Source organism: Capsicum annuum, chromosome 12 (assembly GCF_002878395.1).
Source record: "Capsicum annuum cultivar UCD-10X-F1 chromosome 12, UCD10Xv1.1, whole genome shotgun sequence".
Taxonomy (NCBI): Eukaryota; Viridiplantae; Streptophyta; class Magnoliopsida; order Solanales; family Solanaceae; genus Capsicum; species Capsicum annuum.
This window is the reverse complement of record NC_061122.1, coordinates 208,027,214-208,052,474: the sequence shown is the minus strand read 5'-3', so window position 1 is coordinate 208,052,474 and position 25,261 is coordinate 208,027,214. Positions and strand designations below refer to the sequence as shown.

Here is a 25,261-nt window from a genome sequence, read left to right as displayed (position 1 = left end):
GATACTTCAAATCCTGATAGATATCAACTAGATCTTATTAGATCTTGATAGATCTTAATAGATCTTGATAGATCTTAATAGATCTTGATAGATCTTAGCTATATTCTTGATAGACATTCACTATAATGTAAATACATTTATAACACTTTCCCTTAAATGTCTATTTGATAGATAATGTGCCTCGTTAAAACCTTACTAGAAAATATCCAGTGGCAAAAAAAATCTAGTGAAGAAAAAAGAGTACGCATCTCTAGTAATACGCATATAGGCTGCCTCATTAAAAACCTTATAAGGAAAACCCAGTGGGACAAAATCTCATAAGCAAAAAAGAGTACAATGCATATTAATTCCCCTAATGAGAACATCCCTGAACCTTTGCATCCCGATCTTGTGCATCATCTTCTTGAAAGCTAAAATTGGAGGAGACTTAGTGAATAAATCAGCCACATTTTCACTTGAACGAATCTGTTACGCGTTAATATCACCATTCTTTTGTAGCTCATGTATGTAGAAAAGTTTTGATGAAGTGTGCTTCGTTCTATCTCCTTTTATGAATGCTCCCTTAAGTTGTGCTATGCATTCTGCATTATCTTCATATAAAATTGTGGGTACTTTGCCACATTTGAAACCACATTTTTCTTAAATGAGATGTATCATGGACCTCAATGATACATTCTTTCAGCTTACTTCATGAATAGCTATCATCTCAGTAAGGTTCGATGAAGTGGCTATGATAGTCTGTGTTATATATCTCCAAGATATGGCAGTACCCTACATATGAACACATAGTCTATTTGAGATCGATCTTTATGTGGGTTAGATAAGTACCCAGCATCAGCATAGCCAACAAGATCGAAACTGCAAGCTTTAGAATAAGATCATGGGTTTGATCTTATTTCGATGTCTCCTAATAGGAGCAGAATTATATTTTGCTAACAAATTAACTGAAAAGGCTATATCAGGCCTTATAGTGTTTGCAAGATACATTAGTACACCAATTAGACTAAGATATGGTACTTCAGGACCAATCCAATTCAATATGTTTCCCATTGCAGCAAATAATCTTACTAATTTTGAAAATCCTCCAAGAGTTTTAATAATTTTCAAACCATCAATTTATCCGTCATTAGGGTAATAAACAAGTTTCCCAAAAACTTTACATGTTTCAAGCATTTTGAATCCGTTAGGAATTTTTATATGAATTTTTGTCAAGTGACAATATCAATATGTGTGACATCTTCAAGTGTTTGGACCGCAAATCAAATAAGTGTTATGCTTACCAAGATGTATCACTTCATGTCACTTGATAAATATTTCTATGTCAACATGCTTAAATTAATGTAAAATTCAGATCCTTGTAATCTTTTACAATGTTGCGCCAATATTGAATCAAAGATATCATCGATGATTTCTCATTTTATATCGATTCACAATGCGACATAACGTTTTGAGATCTCATCACTTCATTATTTTCAGGTACTTGAACCTTTCATAAGGTTTTATGAAGTGTTATGTCGTAGGCTTTTCAAGAGCACATTGCCTTCTTATTATGATTGTTTGCTCCTTATCCTTTTCAAGAATTATTTTATTTGAAATCGTTGGTCTACCACTCTTCACACATGCATAGACTTTGTCGTTCATGGATACAAAATAGGAGCACTTGCAGCTTAAATATGAGATGCTTTCGTCATTTGACTTAAATTATCTTTTGAATGAGGATCGGATGATAATTCCTAACATATTTCGTAGTTGCTTATAATATCCCCCTTATGTTAGGAAAAATAACATACATCCTCTATCTTTTTTGAGGAATCTATCTTTGTTTTGTGCATCGTGGTATATTCATTAATCGTATACCACACATCAAAACTATTAGATGAAATAGTTGGTTCCTGACCTTGAATCAATTGAGAGGGAAGAAATAATCATAACTTATTTGTCTAATGCATAAAACTGCTATTGTATGCAATATATCATATTTCAGACCAACACATGAAGTTTTGTTCTCATTAGCAATGGTTAGCTATTTATCGAAGGCATTCAATGCCAAACCATCATCATCAAGATGAATTATCTTGATTACACAATCTGAAAATTATGTTCTTAACCCAATTTTATTGAGCAAGCAACTTTATGAATGTCAAACTGCAGGTTGACGATAAATGTATATGCGATCATCTTATTGATGCATCATTTCAACATATCACAGATAGGTGAACGGACCCATATTCACCTTTAACACTTTTCAGATTTAAGGAATTCAATCCCAATATTAGTTGGTCCAACCAACTTATCACGAGAACAAGCAACATTAAAAGTTCATGAAGAATTTTAAAAGTATATGTATAATACTCAATATGCACATCTTTAGGATGTCATAATCGTTTATGTCAACTTATGAACTTTTATACTAGTAAACTCTAAGTTTACCATGACATGTGCTTTTTTTCTTTAGTAAATTTCAGATTTACTATTACAAATAAATTTTTAAATTTACTACTTTAGAAGTATATTTCAAAATAACTCTTCTCAGTTATTCACTCTTTTTCAGAGGCGAGATGTGATACCATCACAATCAGTGCACGTTTGCATTGATAAGATTTACTAAATATTATCACATTCACCTTAGCGAATGGATCTGTACTTATAACAATTGAAATTCTCATTCCCTAGGAATGGAATATAATCGAGCCTTGAAATTCTCATTCCTTATGAATGAAATATAATCATGCCTTAAGCCTATCAAATTATGATAGCTTATAACCTCTTTCAAAATATTGTTAATTCAAGAGCAAATCGAGGTGTGCATATAATGTAGAGAATTTTTCTCTAACATATCTTATAATCATAATAGGCGTGTGAAAATATTATCACTTTTGATTATTATTATCATATTGTCCCTCCACGCTTATATTTGTGCATTCAATCACTTGTTTTCTTTCAGACATATTATGCACTGCTACCACATTTCCTTCAAGAATGAAGCAAGTTGTCAACTTTCAGATTCGTCATATATTGCTACCATATTCACTTCATGGAATAAAACATATCAATGGGATATATTTCATGACTTTTCACCAAATACCCTTTATTTTGCCTTAGCCTTCATAATATCATTAATATAGTGCATTGAGATCCAATCTCAACATCTTATCCATATAAAGACGTCTTAGGCATAAATTGATGGGACTTGAATCCAACATATTATCATTCTTTTTGATAATATTGTTCTGGAGGAATAAATTTAAAACATAAATGGTTCCAAACCAATTATTTTTCCTCAAATCTAACAATAATTGTATTATTAGTAGCAAAAGATAAATAACATAACGAATTACTAACCTTGAAATCCTTTAGATTTATAATCTCACCTTGTTTGGCAGAGTCTCGTATTGATAATGTATGATGAAATATAAACTAAGAACAACAAGAATAACATAGAGATAGAGGGAGGGGGCTTCTTTGTTTCTCTTGAGGATGAGAGATCATCAAATTAAGGATACAATGAACAAAATTCCTTTATTTATAGGGGAAAATACTCCTAGTTTCTGACTAAAAGACAGATACTTCAAATCCTGATAGACATCAACTAGATCTTGATAGATCTTATCTATATTCTTGATAGACATTCACTATAATGTAAATACATTTATAACCGATTAAATTAAAAATAAAAATAGAGTACTAATATGGCTAATGAAAGTAAACAACATCAAAATTTTGGTTCTAATGAGGTTATCAAAATAAAATATGGTTATTTTAAGTCTAAAAATTAAATGGGCTGCTATTTGAGTTAACCTTTTAATTTTTATAATTATTTGGAAACATAATATTAAATTTTCATAAATAATTATATAAATAATTGATCTTTTATTTTTTTTAATTTGATTTTAGTTTAGTTATTTCACATGCATTACAATACTTTTAAATCTCATTTCTTAAAAAGCATGTCCAAATCTAATATTATAAGTTTTATTAACTAATTTTAGATATATGGTGTGGCGTATTACCAGTTTTTAACTTCTTTGGTAGTACATTTGTCTACTCTTCAACGGCTTGCCTCTTTGATTTTGTAAGGTTTACGTTGATCATTCTATTTAAAGATGTATACTGCTAGCTTCTATGGATGTTAGACATGTGAAGTGAATAATTCTCTATAATTATTGCAACTTAAATATGCTAAAACGTTCAAATAGTGTTGAAAACTAATAGAGGATTCATATTATCTCTGAATCCTCTATTGCACTACATTACCTCTGAAAACCAAAATGGTTTTGTCTCTGGTTGACTCATTATTGACAATGTGATGCTAACACAAGAAATTGTTTGTGGTATCTCCAAAAATAATAAAGGCGGTAATGTTGTTTTAAAATTAGACATGACCAAGGCTTTTGACAGATTTCGTGGTCTTTTCTTGCTAAAGTTGTTCATAGATTTGGTTTTAATGACTCATGGATTAATGATTAATCTCATCTGAAGAAGCATATCTTTAATATTTGCTATTTTGTGTTAGTTAATGGCAATATAGATAAGGTTTCTTCAAGTCTTCCCAAGGTTTGAAACAAAGGGCCCTCTTTCTCCATTTTTGTCTTTCATTATGGCGGAGGTCTTTTTGGGTCCCTTAAGGAGTAACTTATTGCTAAATCATAACTTCTAATTACCTTTGACATGCATAGAAGGGCCCTCAATATCATATATCGTTGTCTATATTGATGATATAGTTATCTTTAGTAGTGGTAAGTTCAAATTCATCAAGCTCATCATGAACATTATCAGAAATTACGAACAAGTTTCTAGTCAACTAGTTAATAAGGATAAAAGTTTTTTCCTGACTAGCACAAATTAAAACATGTGCCTATAGAATTAACATGATTAGAGGTTGTAGTGGTTTTATGGACAAGAACTTTTTTTTTTTTTTTTAAGTATTTGGGAAGCTCAATCTATTCCTGGGTTAAAAAAATTATGCCATAGACATAGACCAATTTTTTCCTTTCCTACAAGCTGTCAATCTTGTTTTTCATGAACGAACTAAGACATACACATAGACTATTACTTCACCAGGGAAAGAATTCAAGAGGGTCTAATTGTCACTATCTGTCAGTCTGTCTACCTTCAACAGAAAAGCATGTTGATTTGTTCACCAAAAGTAGATCATTACACATGCATTTGACGTCCAAACTGGGAATGAAGAATATCTTCATAGCTCCCAGCTTGAAGGGAAGTGTGAAAAAGCTTAGCAAGTGTGTTGATGTACCTTGAGGTACAATCATTATCGGCAATAATATCAGTTAAGAGTGGTTAGTATTTAGTGATCTAATTATTCTATTAAGTGGTTGTAATGAGTAGTGCACAGGTTTAATTAGTTAGTCGATTAAAGGCTATGAGTTTTCATGAACTGTCAATGTGCATATATACCACACTGTATTCAGTTAGGGCAATGTAAGATATTTTCAGTTTTCCTCTTGCATTGTCAGGATGTTAGTCATATATTTCCAGTGAATTCACAAAATTAAATGGTTATTAAGCTAAAAGCAATAAGTTGCGCAAACCCAACTTATTATTTTGTCTTAAAAAAAGTTACTCCAGATTTTATCTCACATTAACAAAAAAAGAATTGAAAGAAAAAAAAAAACTTAAAACCGGCCTTTAGGCAACTTTTTGTCCAAATTCAACTAAACATTGTCAAATTCTACCAATTACCAGATCAAGAATAGAACTTCCAATACTCCAAAAAATATTAGATAAGCCAAAAAATCAAATTGAAGGAAAAAAAAAAAAAGAATTTGTCTTGAAATACCATTATCCTTAAAAGAGATATTGTCAGTATATTATTTGAAAAAATATTGACAAGTCTATTCAGGATTAAATAAAGTCTCTTCAATTATTCATTGGAATATTTGGTAAAACGGAAACGGTAAGTATTCCGAAATAACAGTTAAAACCCCTTAGTTCCCATCACTCATAACATTTCCTTAACATTACCTACCATTCCCTAAAATTCCTTTACTTTGCCACTAATATAACCAAAATAAATCCTAGAAATACTGTCTAAATATCTTGGCATCCCTCATCAAGGCTTCCTAAAACTAAATATAGCTGGGTCCTATGATTCAACATCTGGAACAGGAGGAGCTTTCTGTGATATACATTGGATTATGGGCTACTCCACATATATTGAGTTGGCAATATGCTACATGCTGAATTATTACTAGCATTACTTCATGGACTTCAATTAGCAAAATCACAGCAACTCACTCACTTACAAGTACTTGCAAACTCACTAAAAGAAAACAATCCTCTATTCTAACAGATCCACTTTGATTGCAGGTCTTTAATTTTGGAGTAGGACATCCTACGCTGCACCACATTCCCACAGATGTGCTTGCAGAGCACGAAAAGAAAGCTAATCTAGAAAGGAATAAATCTTTTATTGTTGTAGCATCTCCCTCTTTTGTTGCTCCTATTCTCGATAGAGATGCTTGTGAAACTGTTTATGCTAGCTAGATTAATTCCTCCATGTATGTCTTCGGACAACCTTATTATTAAGAAGATTAAAAAAACTCCTTCCATTTTGCAAGCAAAAGATAAAATAAAGTCACAGCATACTACAAATTAAATGCAACAACTTGACCTACGTTACTTTAAGGGAGTCCTTGTTCTTAAACTTAGAAAAAACACTTTTAAAAATGTTATTCTCTTTTATGAGTAGATATATGAAAACATTAACTATGGAAATGATTATCAAAAGAACATGCATTAATTAGACCGTCTTTGCACATTACATATCACCTAATAAGTCTTAATACAAAATAATACTTAGCATATTAAAGCGACACATAGCTAGCAAAAATAAATCTTTTCAGTGAAAAAAAAATACTTTGAAATGGATCAATTTGAATCATAAAATCTCGAGTTTATACGTTCATCCTAGTAATTTCAATTAGTTGAACTTGTGCAACAAACAGAAAAATACACTGCTTTAAATTGAATACAAGTGTCAAATGAATTACTTCAAACTATAAGAAGATGCAAATTATAAAGTCAAAATGATTAAGCACGCAGATCTTATCCACATACATACACTAAAACACCAAATTAATTAAAAGTAATTAGGCTCTTAAATTTATCATCATATTCAATTTAGAATACACCTCACGTTCTAATAAAGTGTTCCAATTAGACACTTTCAATTCAAATTTTGATTCTTTTTGTTTAGTCACTCATTTGTCTATTACGTAGTAAAGTTAATCAGATAAAATATGGCATCTTCTTTACTTAACGCATTCGCCTCAATAAGTAATAAAACCCTAAAGATTTTCTACTTGAGGTTGATGCATATAATTAATGGAGATCGATAACATATTTTATGTAACTTGAAATTTGTTAAGCTGAAATGAAGTTCTTGAAAGTTATAAGAAGAGAACAATCACAAGAGTAGAAGAGAGGAAGAAGAGGGAGAGAAGAATAGCATTGCTCATAGATGAAAAATGAACTATGTGAATTAATTCTCTGTACATTACAGCTAAGAGTATATATGCACCTACTAAGTTAGTTATAACTAACTTCTAACTAATTACTCTAACAGATAATATGACGTGGGTTACTACCTATAACATCAGCATATAGAATCTACAACTAAGCTTCTACTAACTATAGCTCATCTTTTAAGCTTGTCATGTTACACGCCCCCTTAAGTTAGGTGTTGTGAAGATGTTAAGTCACACGTAACTAAGGTGTAAGATACATATGTGGAGCCTTAAAAAACCTTTAGTTAGGATGTCAACTGGTTGTTCTGTTGTTGAGATGTAATGAGTCTGAATAAGTCTCTTATGAATTTTTTCCCTAATGAAATGGCAGTCAATCACTATGTGTTTTGTTCTTTCATGAAATACTAGATTGACTGCTATTTGCATTGTTGATCTGTTGTCAGTAAACAACTTAACAGGTAGTTTAATTTCCATACTTAGCTCATCAAGTAGACCAAGTATCCATGTGATTTCAGAGACAGTAACAACCATACTCCTGTATTCTGCTTCTGCAGAGCTTTCGGAGATAGTAGTTTGCTTCTTTGATTTCCATGCAATCAAGGACTCACCTAGCTTGATCAAATATCAAGAAATTGACCTTTTAGTTTGTGTACATGCTGCCCAATCATCATCACAATAAGCAGTTAGTTCTTCAATTGGTTTACTAGATATATACACTCCTTGTCCAGACTGGTTTTTCACATATCTTGCTATCCTTAAAGCTACTTCCATATGACTTTTCTTTGGTTTCTGTAAGAACTGACTTAGTGTTTGAACACTGTAGGCAATATCAAGCCTAGTTATTGTCAAGTATAACAGCTTTCCTATCAACTTTTGGTAAGGTCTGATGTTTGTTAACAAAGGATCCTGTATCTTGTTATCTCTTTTGAGTTCATCTGACTCTTTACTAGTTAGCTTTGCATTAGGATCCATAGGTGTCAAAGCTGGTTTAGCAGCTGATAATCCAAGATTAGATAAGAGCTCCAACACATATTTCCTCTGGTGCATAATAAACCCTTTCTCAGACCTTGCAAATTATATTCCAAGGAAGTATTTTAGCTCTCCCAGATCTTTCATTTTGAATACTTGTTGTAGTGAATTTTTTGCTTTCTTTATTAACTTCAGGCTGTCTCCAGTGACCAGTAGGTCATCTACATACACAAGAATTATCACAGTCCCCTTTTCACTTTTTCTTGTGAACAATGAGTGATCAAATTGGCTTTGCTTGAATTGTAGTTATAGTAGAGCATCTCTCAGCTTAGCATTCCATTCTCTAAGTGCTTGTTTGAGTCTATACAAGAACTTTGTAAGTCTGCATACTGATTTGGTCACCCCCTGACTCACAAAACCTTGTGGAAGGTTCATATATATCTCATCATGTAAGTCCCCTTGCAGGAATGCATTATCAATATCTATTTAATACACATGCCACTATTTTGAAGCTGCAATAGTTAGGATTGTCCTTACTGTTATCATCTTTACCACAGGAGAAAATATTTCTTGGTAATCTACACCTTCTTGTTGACTATATTCTTTAGCCACAACTCTTGCTTTGAACCTCTCAACTTTCCCCGATGCTTTATATTTGACCTTGAAGATCTATCTACATCCTATGGATTTTTTGCCAGCTGGTAGTGTAGTAATGATCCATGTGTTATTACTTTGTAATGTTTCTATCTCAGTCTTCATAGCTTGTACCCATCTAGGATCTTGAGTTGCTTCTTCATAGGTCTTAGGTTCTGTAATAGCAGAGAGAGTAGATAAGTAGCTTTGATATTTTATAGATAAACTATCATAAGATACATAGTTAGCAATATTATATAGAATGTGATGGTATGATGAATGTAGAGAAACGAAGTCTTTCATCCATATTGGTGGCTGTTTAGCTCTAGAAGAAGTTCTTATTGGCATCATAACACTTGACTGAGTTTTATTTGTGTTGGATTGATCAGTGTTTGATGTTGTCATTTTATAATCTTGAGCATTTTGATTTGTCTATATATGTAAGTTGTCTGAACTATGATTAGGTGCATCACCCCTGTTTGTAACCTGTAAGTTAGAAGTGTTAGTATTTGTAGTATGAGAAATATATGAAGTATCCCATTCTTCATAAGAGAAACTCTCAGTATTTTAGAAGAGTGGTACTTCAGGCATGTTATTTTTGAAGGGAAACTCAGATTCTCTGAATATAACATCTCTATGTACAAAGAAAAACTGACTAGTTAAGTCACATAAGAGGTATCCCTTTTGTGTTTCTGAGTATCCCATAAACACAGCTTGTCTGCTTCTAGATAGAAGTTTGTCATCCTGGGTAAGAATCTTAGCATAGCATAGAAAACTAGTATCCTCAAGTACATGAGAGAAGGTTTTCTCTTGTACAATATTTCATAAGGAGAGGAACTTATCACAGATGAGGGCAGTCTATTTATGAGATATACAGCAGCTAGTATACACTTACCCCAGAATTTAATAGGGATTTTTGCTTGTAGTCTAAGAGCTTTAGATGTGCCTATGTTTTCTCTCAGCTACACCATTTTATTGAGGGGGATATGGACAAGTTCTTTCATGAATGATGCCTAATTCTTTAAATTTATCAACACATGTTTTGTTAATAAATTCTGCACCATTATCAGCTCTACACACTTTTATTGTTTTATTGAATAGTGTATGGACAAAAGCAAGAAAATATTAAATAACAACACATACATCTGATTTCAATCTTAGCAAGTAAATCCATGTCATTCTAGAATAGTCATCAACTATAGTCAAGAAATACTTGTAACCTTCAATAGTAGGGGTTTTATAAGGTCCCCATACATCCATATAAACTAATTCAAAACAACTATTACTTTTTATACTACTAGCAGGAAAAGGGATTCTAATCTACTTGGCAGTAGGACACATAGAACATTTTTCTACAATATCACTAATAGCTTGTCTCTTATTTGGAATCAATTTGTTTAGTACAGATGTGGACACATGTCCAAACCTCCTATGCCAGAGGTTGATATCTAACTAACTTAGAAATTGAGTTTTCTTAAAAGTTTTAACTGCCAGGACTGTATCATGATTAAGAGTAGTGTTCTTATGCTGATTAAGTAGGTAAAGGCCATCTTTTTGTCTACCGATCTTCTTCACCTTCCCACTTGAGAGATCCTGAAATATACAACAGTCGGGATAAAATAAAATAGCACAATGAATTCCCTTGTAGCCTTGGACACTGACAATAAGTTGAATTTAAATTGAGGCAAATGAAACACATCTTGTAATGTGCTATGTGTTGATATAGTACCATCACCTCTATGAGTGACTAATGATATATCCCCATTAGGCAAATATACCTTTTTGGATAGACAAGTTCAGTGATAGTATGTGCATCAAGCATATTGATATTGGACACCATATGGTTTGTGGCTCCAGTATCAATAATCAAACCCATTCCATTAGAAGGTACTGTTAAAGCCTTAGTCATACCTGAACTGTCAACACTATTGTCATTTGTCTTGGTCATGTTAGCACTATCCATAGTCTAGTTTGACTTTTGTAGGAGTTGTAGTAGTTGTTCATATTGGCTCTTGGTAAACACACTTGCACCATCATTTTGATTTAACTGACTAGTTTGAGTTCTTCTAGGGTTCAACTGTTGATATAAGCTTATCAGATTGGCAACTATCTGACCAGTATATCTACTTTAGTTATCACTCACTGCATTAGTACTAGTCATGTGATTGAATTCTTCACCTGGTACATACTCAGCTTTAACTTGAACATTATGTGCATTATGATAACTTCCAGAATTAGGAACAAACCTTCATTTCTTATTAAAATTAGGAGGATAATTGGATGGATAGCCTATAAGCTTATAACACATCTCCTTGATATGTCCCTTCATTTTACAGTGATCACATTGCAGATTATAATCTCTTTCTTTCCTGAACTTAGATGGTCCTATTTTTTAATACATAACCACAGGATCATAGTTGTTAGGTGCGGCCCTTAGCAAACCAGTAGATGTGCTGGAAGCTTTTTGACTCTCATCATTCATTATCATGGCATAAGCCTAATTTACAGTAGGTAAGGGATTCATTAGCAATAATTGACTTCTTGCCTGCAGAAATATCTCATTCAGCCCCATCAGAAATTGATAGAGTTTTTGCCTTTGGATGTAATCAACAAATTCTTTAGACTGTGGACACTCACAACCAGGAATAGGCACAAGAGACACTAATTCATTCTACAGATCTTTCAGCTAGCTGCAATACACAGAAACAAACATTGTTCCTTATGTAATAGTAGCAACTTCTCTGTGAATATTGAATGTTCTTGAACCACTCACTTTGTCAAATCTTTCTTTCAATTCTTCCCACACACAGCAAGCAGTAGATGCATAGATAATTCCACTTACGAGGTTGCTAGAAACTATATTCATGGTCCAGGACAAGACTGCAACATTTATCCTCTCCCATTGTCCCCAAAAATCTTCCCTAAACCTTTCTTTCTTTAAAGTCCCATCAACAATTCCCAATTTATTTTGACCTAACAGTGCTATGTGCATTGATCTACTCCAAATAGCATAGTTTTCTGTACTAGTCAATTGAACAGAAACAAGGGAGATACCACTTACATCAGATGAATGGAGAAACAATAGATGATTATGATCCATAACTGATCCAAATTAACCATCTGCGTGTGTGTGAGTAGTAGTATTAGGAGTAGCGTTAGAATCCCTTTCAAGATGTCCAAGATCCTCAGTAGAAGGAGCATCCATTTCAGAGTATAAAGAGTTACAAAATTAAACAGATTTGAAGACTTGCAGATTGTACTTGGATTTAAAGAATGCTTTAGCGGAAATTACACCTTCAATCCCTTCCATAATTGACCTCAATAGAGTTGACAGATAACAGAACTCCTATGGCTCTGATACCATGAAATTAGTTAAGCTGAAATGAAGTTCTTGAAAGTTATAAGAAGAGAACAATCACAAGAGTAGAGGAGAGAAAGAAGAGGGAGAGAAGAATAGCATTGCTCATTGATGAAAAATGAACTATGTGAATTAGTTCTCTGTAAATTACAGCTAAGAGTATGTATGCACCCACTAAGTTAGTTATAACTAACTTCTAACTAATTACTCTAACAGATAATATGATATGGATAACTACCTATAACATCAGCATATAGAATCTGCAACTAAGCTTCTACTAACTATAGCTCATCTTCTAGTTTGTCATGTTACATAATTAACTTAACTACCTAACAGGATGAACGAGAACATGCACAAAAGTCTTTTCGAAATTTAAATCGGAAGTGTCTGTCCGAAACATTTTATTGAGTCTAAGATGCTCAATCGGAAAGTAACTTAATTCGAATACCTAAATGAAATATCCTGAAAAGATTAAGAGGCTGACTATGTATAAACTTAATTAAAAGCACTTAACATAATAGGATCCATTGAAAAATAGAACCAAAAAAAAAAAAAAGTGTACGAGATAGGGGAAAGGATCAGACCTGGTGTTTGCATAATCATGGAGCTTGCTAGTGCTGGAGAAGATGATGACACCAACCTCCGCATCGCAGAGTATGGCGAGCTCCTTGGCCTTCTTTAACAATCCATTTCTCCTCTTTGAGAATGTCACTTGTCTGCTCGTTGAATTATCGATCCTCCTTATGGTTATCTTTCCTCTCCCCATCGATCTAGGAGCAAATTTAGTAGTAATATGGTTGTATTTTTAGCCTGAACTGAGATTTATTTGAGAGAAATTAACTTACTGGATGCATAGCTGAAAGTATTGATCAAACAAACTGATTGTTTCGCTGATTAAAACTTAAGTTTTGAATTCATAAAATTTAAAATTCTATATCCGTCTCTAATGAAAGTATATATCTATAATCTGTAATATATTAAAAGTGTGAAGAAGTTAGAAAAGTGATTTAAACTTTTTATCCTTCAGACAAAACTGTCTTTTCCACTATTTCTTAAAATTTATTATTTAATTATTTTTTATTATATTAACTAGACTTTCTAAAATATGTGACACTCCTAAAATATATGATAGGAGAATTAGTTAGTATTTTCTTTTCTACTAGACTTCCTAAAATATATGAGACTTCTAAAATATATGGTAGGAGAATTAATAATATTTTCAATTAGAAAAATACTCCTAAAATAGGACTTTATTAAAGAAATACTTCTACAACTATTGAGATGTAGGTTAAACTAGAGAACAAATCGGTTTGTCTATTGGGAGAATATGATTGATGCTCATCTAACTTGATTCGATTGCATGTTGAGATTGGTTGATGCTTGATTTTTCAACTCTCAACTTCTTCATTGTTTTAGTCAGAATAATAGAATTCAACATGTGTGTATTTATATATATCTTCTTTGTTTCATTCAAAATTATTCTTTAGGTTCAAAATTTTCGCTCAGACAAGAATTAGTTGGATCTAAATCAAAGCTTTGTGATCACTATTATATTTTTTTTTATATAATATACAGGTCGTAGATGAATGTCGGTTGGCTTTGAAGAATTTCTTGTGTATAGGTTATATTAATTGTATTGTTTTGATATCTTTATTATTTTATTATTTTATTTTAATTTACAGATGCTAGATGAATGTGGGTCGGCTTTGATTTTTTTTTATTAGGTAAAGGTTAGGTTTAATTGTATTATCGTAGTATCTCTATTAGTTTGTTATTTTGTAGTAGTTTACAGTTTGTAGATAAATCTCGACCGGCTTTGAGAAATTTTTGTGTGTAAAATTTAAGTTTAATTGTTTTTTTTTATATCACTTTATCATATTATTTTGTTGCATTTTACAGGTAATAGATAAATATTGGTCGGCTTTGAGAATTTTTTTTATGTAAAATTTAGGTTTAATTGTATTATTTTGATATCTCCATTATCGTATTATTTTATTATTGTTTACAGGTGGTAGATGAGTGTCAGACTATTTTAAGAAATTTTTTGTGTGTAAAGATTAAATTTAATTGTATTATTTTGATGTCTTTATCGTTGTATTATTTTGTTGCAATTTACAGATGGTAGATGAATGCCGATCGACTTTTAAAATAATTTTTGGTAAAGATTAGATTTAATAAATAAATTTTCCATCTTTACATACTCAAAAGATATTAAATTTAATTATTATATTCATCTTTATTATTTAAACAAATATCTTATTTAATATAATATTTGAACTCATTAAAGTGAGGTACACGTGCAAGGCACGTACACCTAAACTAGTGTATATTATGGACACAAAGGCATATACAGAAAAAAAAAAGGGAGAAATGGTTTTAATTTCTAACTCGTTACAAAAAGCATTTCCAGTTTTATGCTATCTTTATTACAATAGATTTTTATTTTTACACATATGAATTTGAAAAAGATCATTTTCTTCTATTTAACTTGTACGAGGGCATACATTTGGTGCAGGTTTTGATTTTCCTGAGGAAAAGGAAATTGTATATGATTATGAGCAAATCTAGTATTAGTATAGATGTGAGTTCATTTAAACTCATAATTCTTAGCACGAATCGAGATTTAATAGTTAAAATTCTCTTGATTTGCTGAAAATATTGAACTATTAAGTCAAAACTCAAACAAGTGTGATGAGTTATTTGGTAATTATAATCTAAGACCTAAATCATAAAATTAAAATCTTAGATCCGCCTTTAGTATATAAGGAAAAAGTCAGAAGCATATATCTTTTGGCCGAAAACTTGACTTGAGTACACTTATTTGAAGCTATATATATTACTAGTTTTCTCTCTTAAAGAATTATACTTAATTTGAAACATAAATTCACTAAATAGTAGCTCTAAAATGTGCGGATTTAGGAGAGAAAGCAATTAGCATTTGGAAATGCGGAAAACAAGTGACTTTACAATTGATTTTCCCGAGAAGAAGCAAATTGCATGTGAGAAAATCTAGCGTAGTGACTTAGAACACATAACTTTTAGCCTGAATCGAATTTATCCATTAAAACTCACTTGATTTACTGAAAATATTGAACTTACAAATTCAAAAGTCAAACAAGGTGATACGTTCATTTGTTAGAACGTAAGTCAAGAACGAATAAAATTGAAATCTTAGATCTACCTCTTTACGTGCAGTATAGATAAAGAAAAAGTCGAAAGCAGATATGTATTAACGAGTACACCTATTTGAACCTCTATATAGTAGTCTTCTCTGAAAATATTGAACAACGAATTCAAAACTCAAATAAGATGATAAGTTCATTGGTCAGAACCTAATAATTAATCCTGATAAACTCATAACATTAAAATTTTAGATTCGCCTTATAATTTTCAGATAAAAAGGAATGGAAAATCGAGGGAAGAAAAACAAAAGTGAAAACTTACTTGTTGTGTACTGATGAAGAAGACAAAAATGAAGGCTTAGTCAATCTTTTTGTGATTGAACATTGAAGAGTTTAGAAAAGCCTATATGAGGAAAGTATGTGTATGTATAAAGGCTAAAAAGGGGGGAAAGAGAATGGATTTTGAGAAAAACAGGTGATGGTTTTTTAACCTAATTTCCACGTGTACCAATGAAAACGCTTGATTTTTGTAAAAAGTGAGATCATCAATAGATCACTGACACGTGGTACCGTACGTCTTGAATAATATTCTTTCCCTTCTCAAAAATTTTTCATTTTCTGTGAGATTTTGGATGACGGATTTACCCCTCTGTTGACTCATGATTTACTTCGTCAAAATGTATATTTTAAAATAATAATTATTGTAATTTATAATATATTATATAAGTAGTTTCTAAATATGTAAATGTTATTTCAAAAAACTTAATTTAATGTCTAAATTTACAATAATAACTAAATAATTTGATTCATGTATGTGCTCACAATCGTCTCACATAAAGCGGAAAGGAGGGAGTAACATTGTTATTCCGACACAATAATTTCTAATTTATTTTCTTTTTAACATTAAATTTTGCATATTTTATAAAATGTTTGGTAGCAAATACTTGATTGTAAATACTAGTTTGGAGGATTTAGGAATTCCGCTTTGGAATAAGCAAATTTACAGAAATCACAATTTGTGCCACCGTTTATTATGAATACTCACGAAGTCTATGAATTTTCTTTTTCCACAACCTAGATAATAGATATTTCCTCGGAGAAATGCAAAATATATTTTGTAGCCGTCATATTATTGGTGAAAAACCAACCTTCTTTCAACATTCATGATATATTTTATGTGTTATAAGTAGAGTTTAGGAGGAGCATAAGTAATGGACTAACATGACTTCTCCGATGAAAGGAAATAAGTTCACAAAGTCGCACTTCATATTAATTGTTTCTTCTCACACTTCTCCTACATACCTAATCTTCACCTATCACGTAGCCTCATCCCCACCACCCGCACCCCATCTTCCGTATTATATATTTATCTAAATTATATACAAATATTTTTAAAATAATACTTTTTCCTTACTTGCCCGACACAAAACCCCTCAATCTTTACATTTGAGGTTATAGAGCAATGGGTTAAGTAACAAGTTTTACTGATCAAATGTAATTCATCTGATGCAAAGGGGTATAAAAGTAAACATAGAATATCATTCCACCAACCAGTACAACTGTACAATAGAATAAAGTATGATCCACATGCCAATAGGACAGAGACATAATGGCTTCTGTTTTTGGATTTTGGATTTTTAAGGTTTACCATAAAAGGAAGTCGTGCACTGTCCATTTTAAAGTTCTAAGTTTCATGACAAATGTCTTTTGTCGTTGTCTCTTTGTCTACTGATCAGTTTTCATTCTCTTCTTTTTCTCCAAATAGAATGGGATTTTTTTATTTTTTTTAAAGTAAAAGATAGGAAAAGGCGAAAAATAAAACTGAAAAGGAAGAACATGTATTTTCTTATAAACATTCCAGAAGAAATTGATGGACTATAGATTGATTGACCTTGGAAGTAAAGAATGAAAATTCTATGAGCTCTTATTCTTCTTTTGGTGGACCTGTATACTTTTGTCTCGTTGGGTATAAAGGACCTGAGAAGCGTAAGAAGTGCTATTATGTTCTCTAGGGATTCAGGATTGGAGATCAAGAGTGGGATTAAGAATAACTCAATAACATGATATTTTTGTCTAGAGCGTCCATTCAATCAACCTCTCAATATATATACTTACTAATAAATGATTGATGCGCTCTCTCTCACTCTCTCTCTCTATATATATATTGATGCGCTCTCTCTCACTCTCTCTCTCTCTATATATACTAGTTTAACCACACGTGTCTCGCACGTGTAATACTTGATTATTTAAAATTAAATAATTTTATCTATTGCGAAAATTTTTGATAAAGTGTAAATATTTAAATCACTTTTCAAAGATTCGTCACACTTTAATATAATAATATAAACATAAACATATATTTTAGTATAAGCACATATATATTTTACACCATTACTTTTACGTTTGTCATGTAGTACCTCTTTTACTTGCTGCCAATTTGAACAATATTTGTGGTACAGTTATTTTTTTCTGTATTTAAAATCTTTCCTTATCTTTAGTCATATCTTTACAAAATTATTGATTACATTCTTCTTACATACTTAAAACTTTTAAAATTTTGGTACTTAAATTTTTTCTTATTGTAACGTTTTTATATTTATTTCTAGATTTTTCAAATCTTCTTAAAATCAAATTTAGTTGATTTAGAATCCTTAAACTAATGAAAAAAGTATTAATTGTCATTAATTGTGATGTCTTCTAATAAGTAAAGTTTTTACCATAAATATATTTAATTAATTTTCAACTCTTGAATATTAAGAAAAATAGCGAAAAGATAATTTTATCTAAAACAAAGACTTTTAATGGAGGGCAAAAAGTTCAAACAACAATTTCTAAGATCCTTTACACTTTTAATATATTTTATTTATATTCTGATATAATATATATATATATATATATATATATATATATATATATATATAATCTAGTATAAGATACACGCAGAAAATAAGGTAGTCAACATTACTACTATATATAAGGGGAAATATTTATTTTGGTAGTCCTCACTCCTCACATGAAGATCTCATCCATTTTAATAAATTTGAACAATTACATAGGCTATTAAAAAGCTATACAAAAAATGATGATTCATAAAGAAGTGATAATGACACTACAAAATATTTATTTATCCAACTAAATTTAAAATTAATTCAAAATTTTATTGACTTCTTTTATGTGAGATAATTATAATTTAATAAAAGATAACACTCATTTTTTTTAATCCTGACAAGAAATTTGTGAAGTTTTAATAATCTTGTAAGGTTTCACCCATTGAAGAAACATCTACAAAAAATATTTTATTGAATTAGACTTTTAATTATTTAATTTATATACTATTTTTATTCATAAATCATACAATAGTTTGTACCATTAAATATTTTTATATTAATAAAATATTATATTATTTTTAGAAAAAGTAAATTAGTCAATATAAAGTTTAATTGAGAAAAAATAAAATTAATTAAACATTAGGCAAAAATCAATTTAGATCATTAAAGACTTTCATTTAAAAAATTTCAATAAAATAAAAATGAGAAAAATTTTATTGTGTGAATTTGTTTGAAAATTAAAAGAAGACTAAAATATATCATAAAAAAATGTTATTTTTAACTTATAAAAATTTTTACTCCTCACGTTTTAATTTATTTGTTTAATTTTGAATTAGCATAAAGTTAAAGAAAAAGTAACAAATATTTTTGAATTTTGCGATCTTATTAAAAATATGCAGAAAGGATCAAGATATTTGTTGATCTTATTATATTAAACATGTCGCGTGAAAAATTGAAATTAACTCAAGAAAAAAAAAGATACTTTTTTTGAACGAACTAAAAAATAGGATAAAAAAATAAAACAGATATATAATTTAATATTTTAAGAATATCAAAAAATAATCGAACTATACCATTAAATAATATAATGATACAAAACAGACAAAAAGTAAAATAGCAAAAAAAAATAATAATAATAAATATAAATGTTAATGTAATTTGGGTCCGGACATAGCACGGCCAACGACACTTTATAATATATATGCATAAACCAAAAGTTTGAACCAACACTAAATGATGTAATTTTTTTGGTGAGGAATTGTCAGTCACTTGACGCCCTTCTAGCATAAGCTGGATCTGCCGCCGGTAAGAGGTTGTCGGTAAAGTTAATATTGTCGTTGGTTTTTATCTGTTCATGTTCATGTTATTAAAAATAAAAGTTGAATAATATTTGTGCAGTTTGAAAAATTAATGAATAATTTGTTATTTGTATCTATTTTATCCTTACTATTAAATATTATTCATTACTGAATGCATTTTTCAAAGTATTATATTTATTATATTCAAATAATAATATAATAAAATTAATTCTGTTATTTTTTTTTAATGCGTGTCTGATGCTGTCCATTGGTCGCGCTAGAAGCAGCATCCTGCTGAATCGAGCGGCCGGATGAAACTGGAGTACGGTTGGACTGACCCTATTGACCAACCTTTGGTACCACATCTAAAACACACAAAGTTAAAAGTGGATAACTAAAGATTGATAAAGAAAGTATATATATAAATAACTTTAGGAGTCAATTTATATATTTACTAGTATTATACTCATATAAACATCCAATTGAATATGTTTCTAGGAGTGAGGAACTAGTAATGTTTAGTTGGATGAGTCCCATCCCACGTGAACAAAATTTAGGGGACCAATAAGATTCCTCGTTACAAATGAACAAATTCAGTGTAAAGTTAATTAATTGTGAAATTAGGGTTCCTTCATTTCCAACTAAAATGGAAGGACAGGTGTCAATCATCAGCAGAATCATGTATAGACACATACCAATAACCAAGAAAACTAATTTATGCTTTCTATAATACCTTAATTCGTACAATTCACGTTATGAATACTTTTATTAATCTGCTTGATAATTGGATAATGAATTAAAAAAATCTCCACCATATGCAAGTTGCAACATCACATAATAGTGCAAATGATGCAAGTTGCAGTACGATTGATCATTATGTTAGCACTAAGTAACCAACAACGAGATATTCATAGATGCATGGAGATTAATTTTTGACTAGTTATCACCTACAAATGTTAAAAAAATATATCTGGCTTTTTTTTTTTTTTTAATATTGTATATTATGCATATTGCATCATAACAAAACATCGAATTTGAGCAGGCTAAGGAGTTTGTTGCTACTTAGCTATTAGTTACAAACATATTTGAGCTATCGAAAATTTATCTATCGGAAAATGGCTTCTAAAATATTTTTCTTAATAGGCTAATATGAGAGGAACTTCTAGATGTGCTATGAGTGTGTTCGGTATGAAGGAAAATATTTTTCTATTATCTTATGAAGAGATTTAGTACAAGTATAAATAGGCGGTATATAGTTTTCTTGGTTAGAACGTTAGAAAAAGTTGGAATTTGTATGTCACTTTGGCTACAACCTATTCAATAAAAGGCACGGTAGAAAACAATACTAGCTTCTATAGATTCTTTCATGGTATCAAGAGCCATAACAATCTATAGGTTCTTTCATGAGAAAATTGAAGGAAAGGTGTCTTTTAAGTAGTGAATGAAGGATTGGTGACATTGACCAATAGATAGGATCAAACAGTATTAAGAAACTTGATCAAGTTAATTGTGGACTTGATTAATATTTTCAAAACTTTCTAATCTTCTTAAAAATACAAATCAACCCAACCCACACCCTCTTCAATCCAAATCAACCACTCTCTCCTCTCTCTCTATAGCTTCTCTCAACTCTCTCCCAACCAACAGTTCTGCAAAATTCTCCCTTCATCCCCCGACGACTTCTACCTCTAACGACAAATAGCTGGGCTTCGAGTTCTCCTCTTCAATTCAATCAACCTGTCTCTCATCCCTCTCTCGACAGCTTCTCTCAACTCTTTCCCAACCAACTGTTCTGCAAATTTCTCATTTCAATCCTCGGCGACTTTAACATCCGACTATAAATAGTTGGGCTTCGAGTTTCTTTTCGACTTCAATCAACGTGACAGCCTTGCTCTCCGGCCACAACAGCTTCGAATTCTTCATCGGTCCTTTTCTTTTTTCATAGGTAAAAATTTATGACCTTTTTAGTTTTGAAGAAAACGAGGAACTTGAGTCAACTTCTCCTATAGTATTGGTTAACAATTTCAATATTTGTTGCACTAATTTGAAATGCTGTTTGAATAAAAGCCTAATTTCTGGTATTTCTTCTCTTCTCTTTTCGAAGTGAATTATGATATTTAATTGTTTGTTGCATTTTTTTGAAATTTGATTTTTATTGTTTGTGTTTATAAAAACAAAAAGACAATTTGGTTTGGTTTGTTCTGTTCTTGTTCTTGGTAAAAATGGTGAAATTGCTATTTTTTGTTTAACAAAATCGTGCTATTGTTTTCTTCGGCAGATTACCCATTTGGTGCAACATATTAACCATCTGATGCAACAGATTTATCATATGATGCAACAGATCAACCATCTGATACACCAGAGGAACCATCAGATTAAAATTCTGATGCAACAGATTAATAATCTGATGCAACAAATTAAATATCTGATGCAATAGCTTTACCATATGTTGCAACAGATTAAGCATCGAATAAAAAATCTGATGCAACTAATTAACCATCTGGTGCAATGGAAGAACCATCAGATAAATGATCTGATGCAACAGATGAACCTCCTGTTGGATAAAATCCTACCAACTCTTCCTACAGGAAAAGTCCAAGACTTGATTTTTCTAACTAATCATTCATCTGTCGCGATAGACGACCCTATGTTGGAAGAGATAATATTGACCGTTGATAACTGTTCCAATAGATCACTTATGTGTTGCAACAGATGTGTGACCTGTTGCACAGACCATTCATCTTTCTCAATAGATGAGTGATATGTTTTGTATTGTCGCAACAGATTACTCAGCCGTTGCTATGGATTATTTAACTATTCCAACAGATCACTTATATATTACAACAGATGATGTCACAACAGTTGTATGATTTGTTGAACAGACAATTCATCTGTTTTAAAAGATGAGTGATATGTTTTGTATTATTGCAATAGATTACTCATCCACTGCAATAGTTTGGTTATATGCTGCAATAGATATACTACCTGGTGCAACAGATCGGTGATTTATTGCAACTGCTATTTTACTATTTTGCTTGTTTGATTTACTGTTATCCTTTTTTAACGATGTATTAATCAACAATAATATATTATTTTATGTTTCTGTTAATTTTAGATAATATGGTTCCCAAAAGAATAAAAATCAAATCAAGTCCAAGTAAAGTAACAAGTGAAGTAGCTAGGCTACATCCACCATTCTATGAACTTGTTTTACAAGCGTTATCTCAATCGGTAGCAGAATATGATGAACACGGGGAGGAGTAATATTTCAAAAGATATGATGCAGATGCTAATAGCCCTTCCACCGAAGAGCTGGTCAAAGCCTTCAGCATTGATCGTTATCCTATGAAAATGCAGTGCGATGGTGCCGCAGATTTAACGGGTGATTTCATGGTTAAATCATCCTTGGGAAAATCTTTCAACACCTTCAAAAATATACTTCGAGAACAAAAATTGGATGCTTATTTCAGGGACAGCTACTTTGAGAAATATCTTAATTTATCGGAGGACAATAATGCTCGTTTCCAAATGAAAATGGTATATGAACTTCTCAAGCGTAGGTTTATGTATGAAAACAAAGATAAGATGGATGAGGTGTGGATAAATTACTGTGACATGCCTGTTTGTTTTGGTTGGAAGGATTTTGCCATAGTTACTGGACTAAAATATTATCCTCCTTCTCAAGTTATACCTATTCTAACCCAAAAAAAAGCACCCCGCACACTCAAAAAAGGTAAAGGCAAGTCGTGTGATCGTGATGACCTGGTGTCCATTGTTGGTCCAAGCTTTAAAAACAAAAATTTGATAGAAACGTTGAAAGGTAAAGGACTTTCAAAGAAGCACAAGCAGTCATTGTGCTTGGTTTGGTTTGTAAATAATATTCTTTAGGCGAGAGACGTTAACAACAACATAAACCTCAGTTTAATAAAGCTCTCCGAGGATCTTGAGGCATTTAACAACTACCCATGGGAGTATGAAAGCTTCAAAATGACTGTCAAATATTTGTTGACTCCGTTAGCGCCAAACACATTCAACTTATATGGCTTTCTATTGGCTTTCATGGTAAATATTTTTTTCTTCTATTATGATATCATTTATTTTTTTCGCTGAATAATGGTTTTGATTTATTAGTGTTATTTTATAGGCTTGGGCGTTTGAAGCCATTTCTTATTTGAGACAACAAGTAAACTACCAGGAAGGAGTTTTCTGTCCAAGAATATTGAGATGGTTGTCGGTCAAAACTGATAAAAATGTAAAATTTCTTGATCTCTTCAACCCCCCGAAGGATGCAATAAGTATAATTATAATTAATTTTTTTAATTAATATTTTTTTAATGATCTAATCATCATTCTAATATATGTAATGATTTATGTTAGAATGTGCATCCGTCGCTAGTTTCGACCAATCGAGAGTTGAAAATGTCATTTTTTCTTACTTTAGGATCTGTGCAAACTTTATCGGACCCCAAGGTCATCGATAGAATAAAAATAGAATTGTTTGGAGCAACAGCCATTACAAAAAAAATAATTTTGGAGGGTGGGCTTGTTGTTATTGATGGAGATGTTGGTGGTGGTAGTGGTGCTGTTGTTGGTGCTAATGATGCTCCTCTTACAGTATTTAAAGAAAACCATTATGAGTATGATCATACTAGTTATACAGATTTTGCCTCTCCCAGCGAATGTTCTGCATGTAAATGTCAAGACTATAGGGCGAAACATGATGTAGTGATTAATGCTATTAATGCATTAACTATTTCTTAAAGGAATTGACATCTAAGAGGGGTCCCATTCCATCAAAGAGGATTTTATTTCCATCCGCTCCATTAGATATTAAGGGTAAGAGGAGAAGGAGAGTGATTTCCAGGGCATTATCAGGCATCCCAAAAAGCAAAATTGCAACTCTTCTGTCTGTGTATTGCACTGAGCAATGTACAATATCCAAAAGAGATCAGCACGAGCTGAAGAAGGTGAATATATTATGTCTTCCAACTGACAAAATAAACAAACACACATCTGTTTCAACAAATGACACATCTGTTGAAAATTATCAAACAGCTATATACATCTGTTGTAATAGTTGACTAACCTTTTGCACCAAATACTTTATCTGGTGCAACATATGTATCCTCTATTTTAGCAAATCGAACAGCTCTTCGTACCGCTTTTATTTGTACCAACAGATGACCTATCTACTACAACAGATGATTCATATGTTGCAACTGATGGTTCATCCGTTGAAAATTATCACACAGGGTCTTTCTCATGTAGAAATTTGTCCCAACAGTTAATTCATTGTTACAACAGAAATATAATATGTTTGGGATAATTTAAAATGGGAGGAAGACCTGTTTGATTTGCTAGAAGAGATGAGTTATCCTTTTCCATTTTATTGTATCTCCGTGATTAGCACTGACTAATTATGGCTTTCTAGGTGGATGTAGAAGAAGCTACTGCTAAACAACATTAACAATATGTTACTCTTTTTATGGAAATACGGAGAACAGAAAGCGCAGAAACTGTACGCAAGTGATAATAAAGATCCACAATGAGCAAAACCGAATTCCAT

The 25,261-nt window shown here is 31.4% G+C and overlaps 1 protein-coding gene across 3 annotated transcripts in view; it reads right to left on the bottom strand.

Moving 5' to 3' along the window:
- The window catches only part of LOC107850801 (MADS-box transcription factor 27), a 91,287-nt gene extending 75,307 nt beyond the window's left edge, over positions 1 to 15,980 (bottom strand). For 2 of the 3 annotated variants that reach the window (XM_016695563.2, XM_047400965.1), the window contains exons 1-2: positions 15,892 to 15,980; positions 13,032 to 13,262 (exon numbers count right to left, since the gene is read on the bottom strand). In XM_016695563.2, coding sequence (XP_016551049.2) covers positions 13,032 to 13,213 — 182 coding nt within the window. In that variant the 5' untranslated portion in view covers positions 13,214 to 13,262; positions 15,892 to 15,980. The remainder of the gene's footprint in view (positions 1 to 13,031; positions 13,263 to 15,891) is intronic. The other variant, XM_016695566.2, reaches the window with a different exon arrangement.
- Positions 15,981 to 25,261: the final 9,281 nt, after the last annotated feature.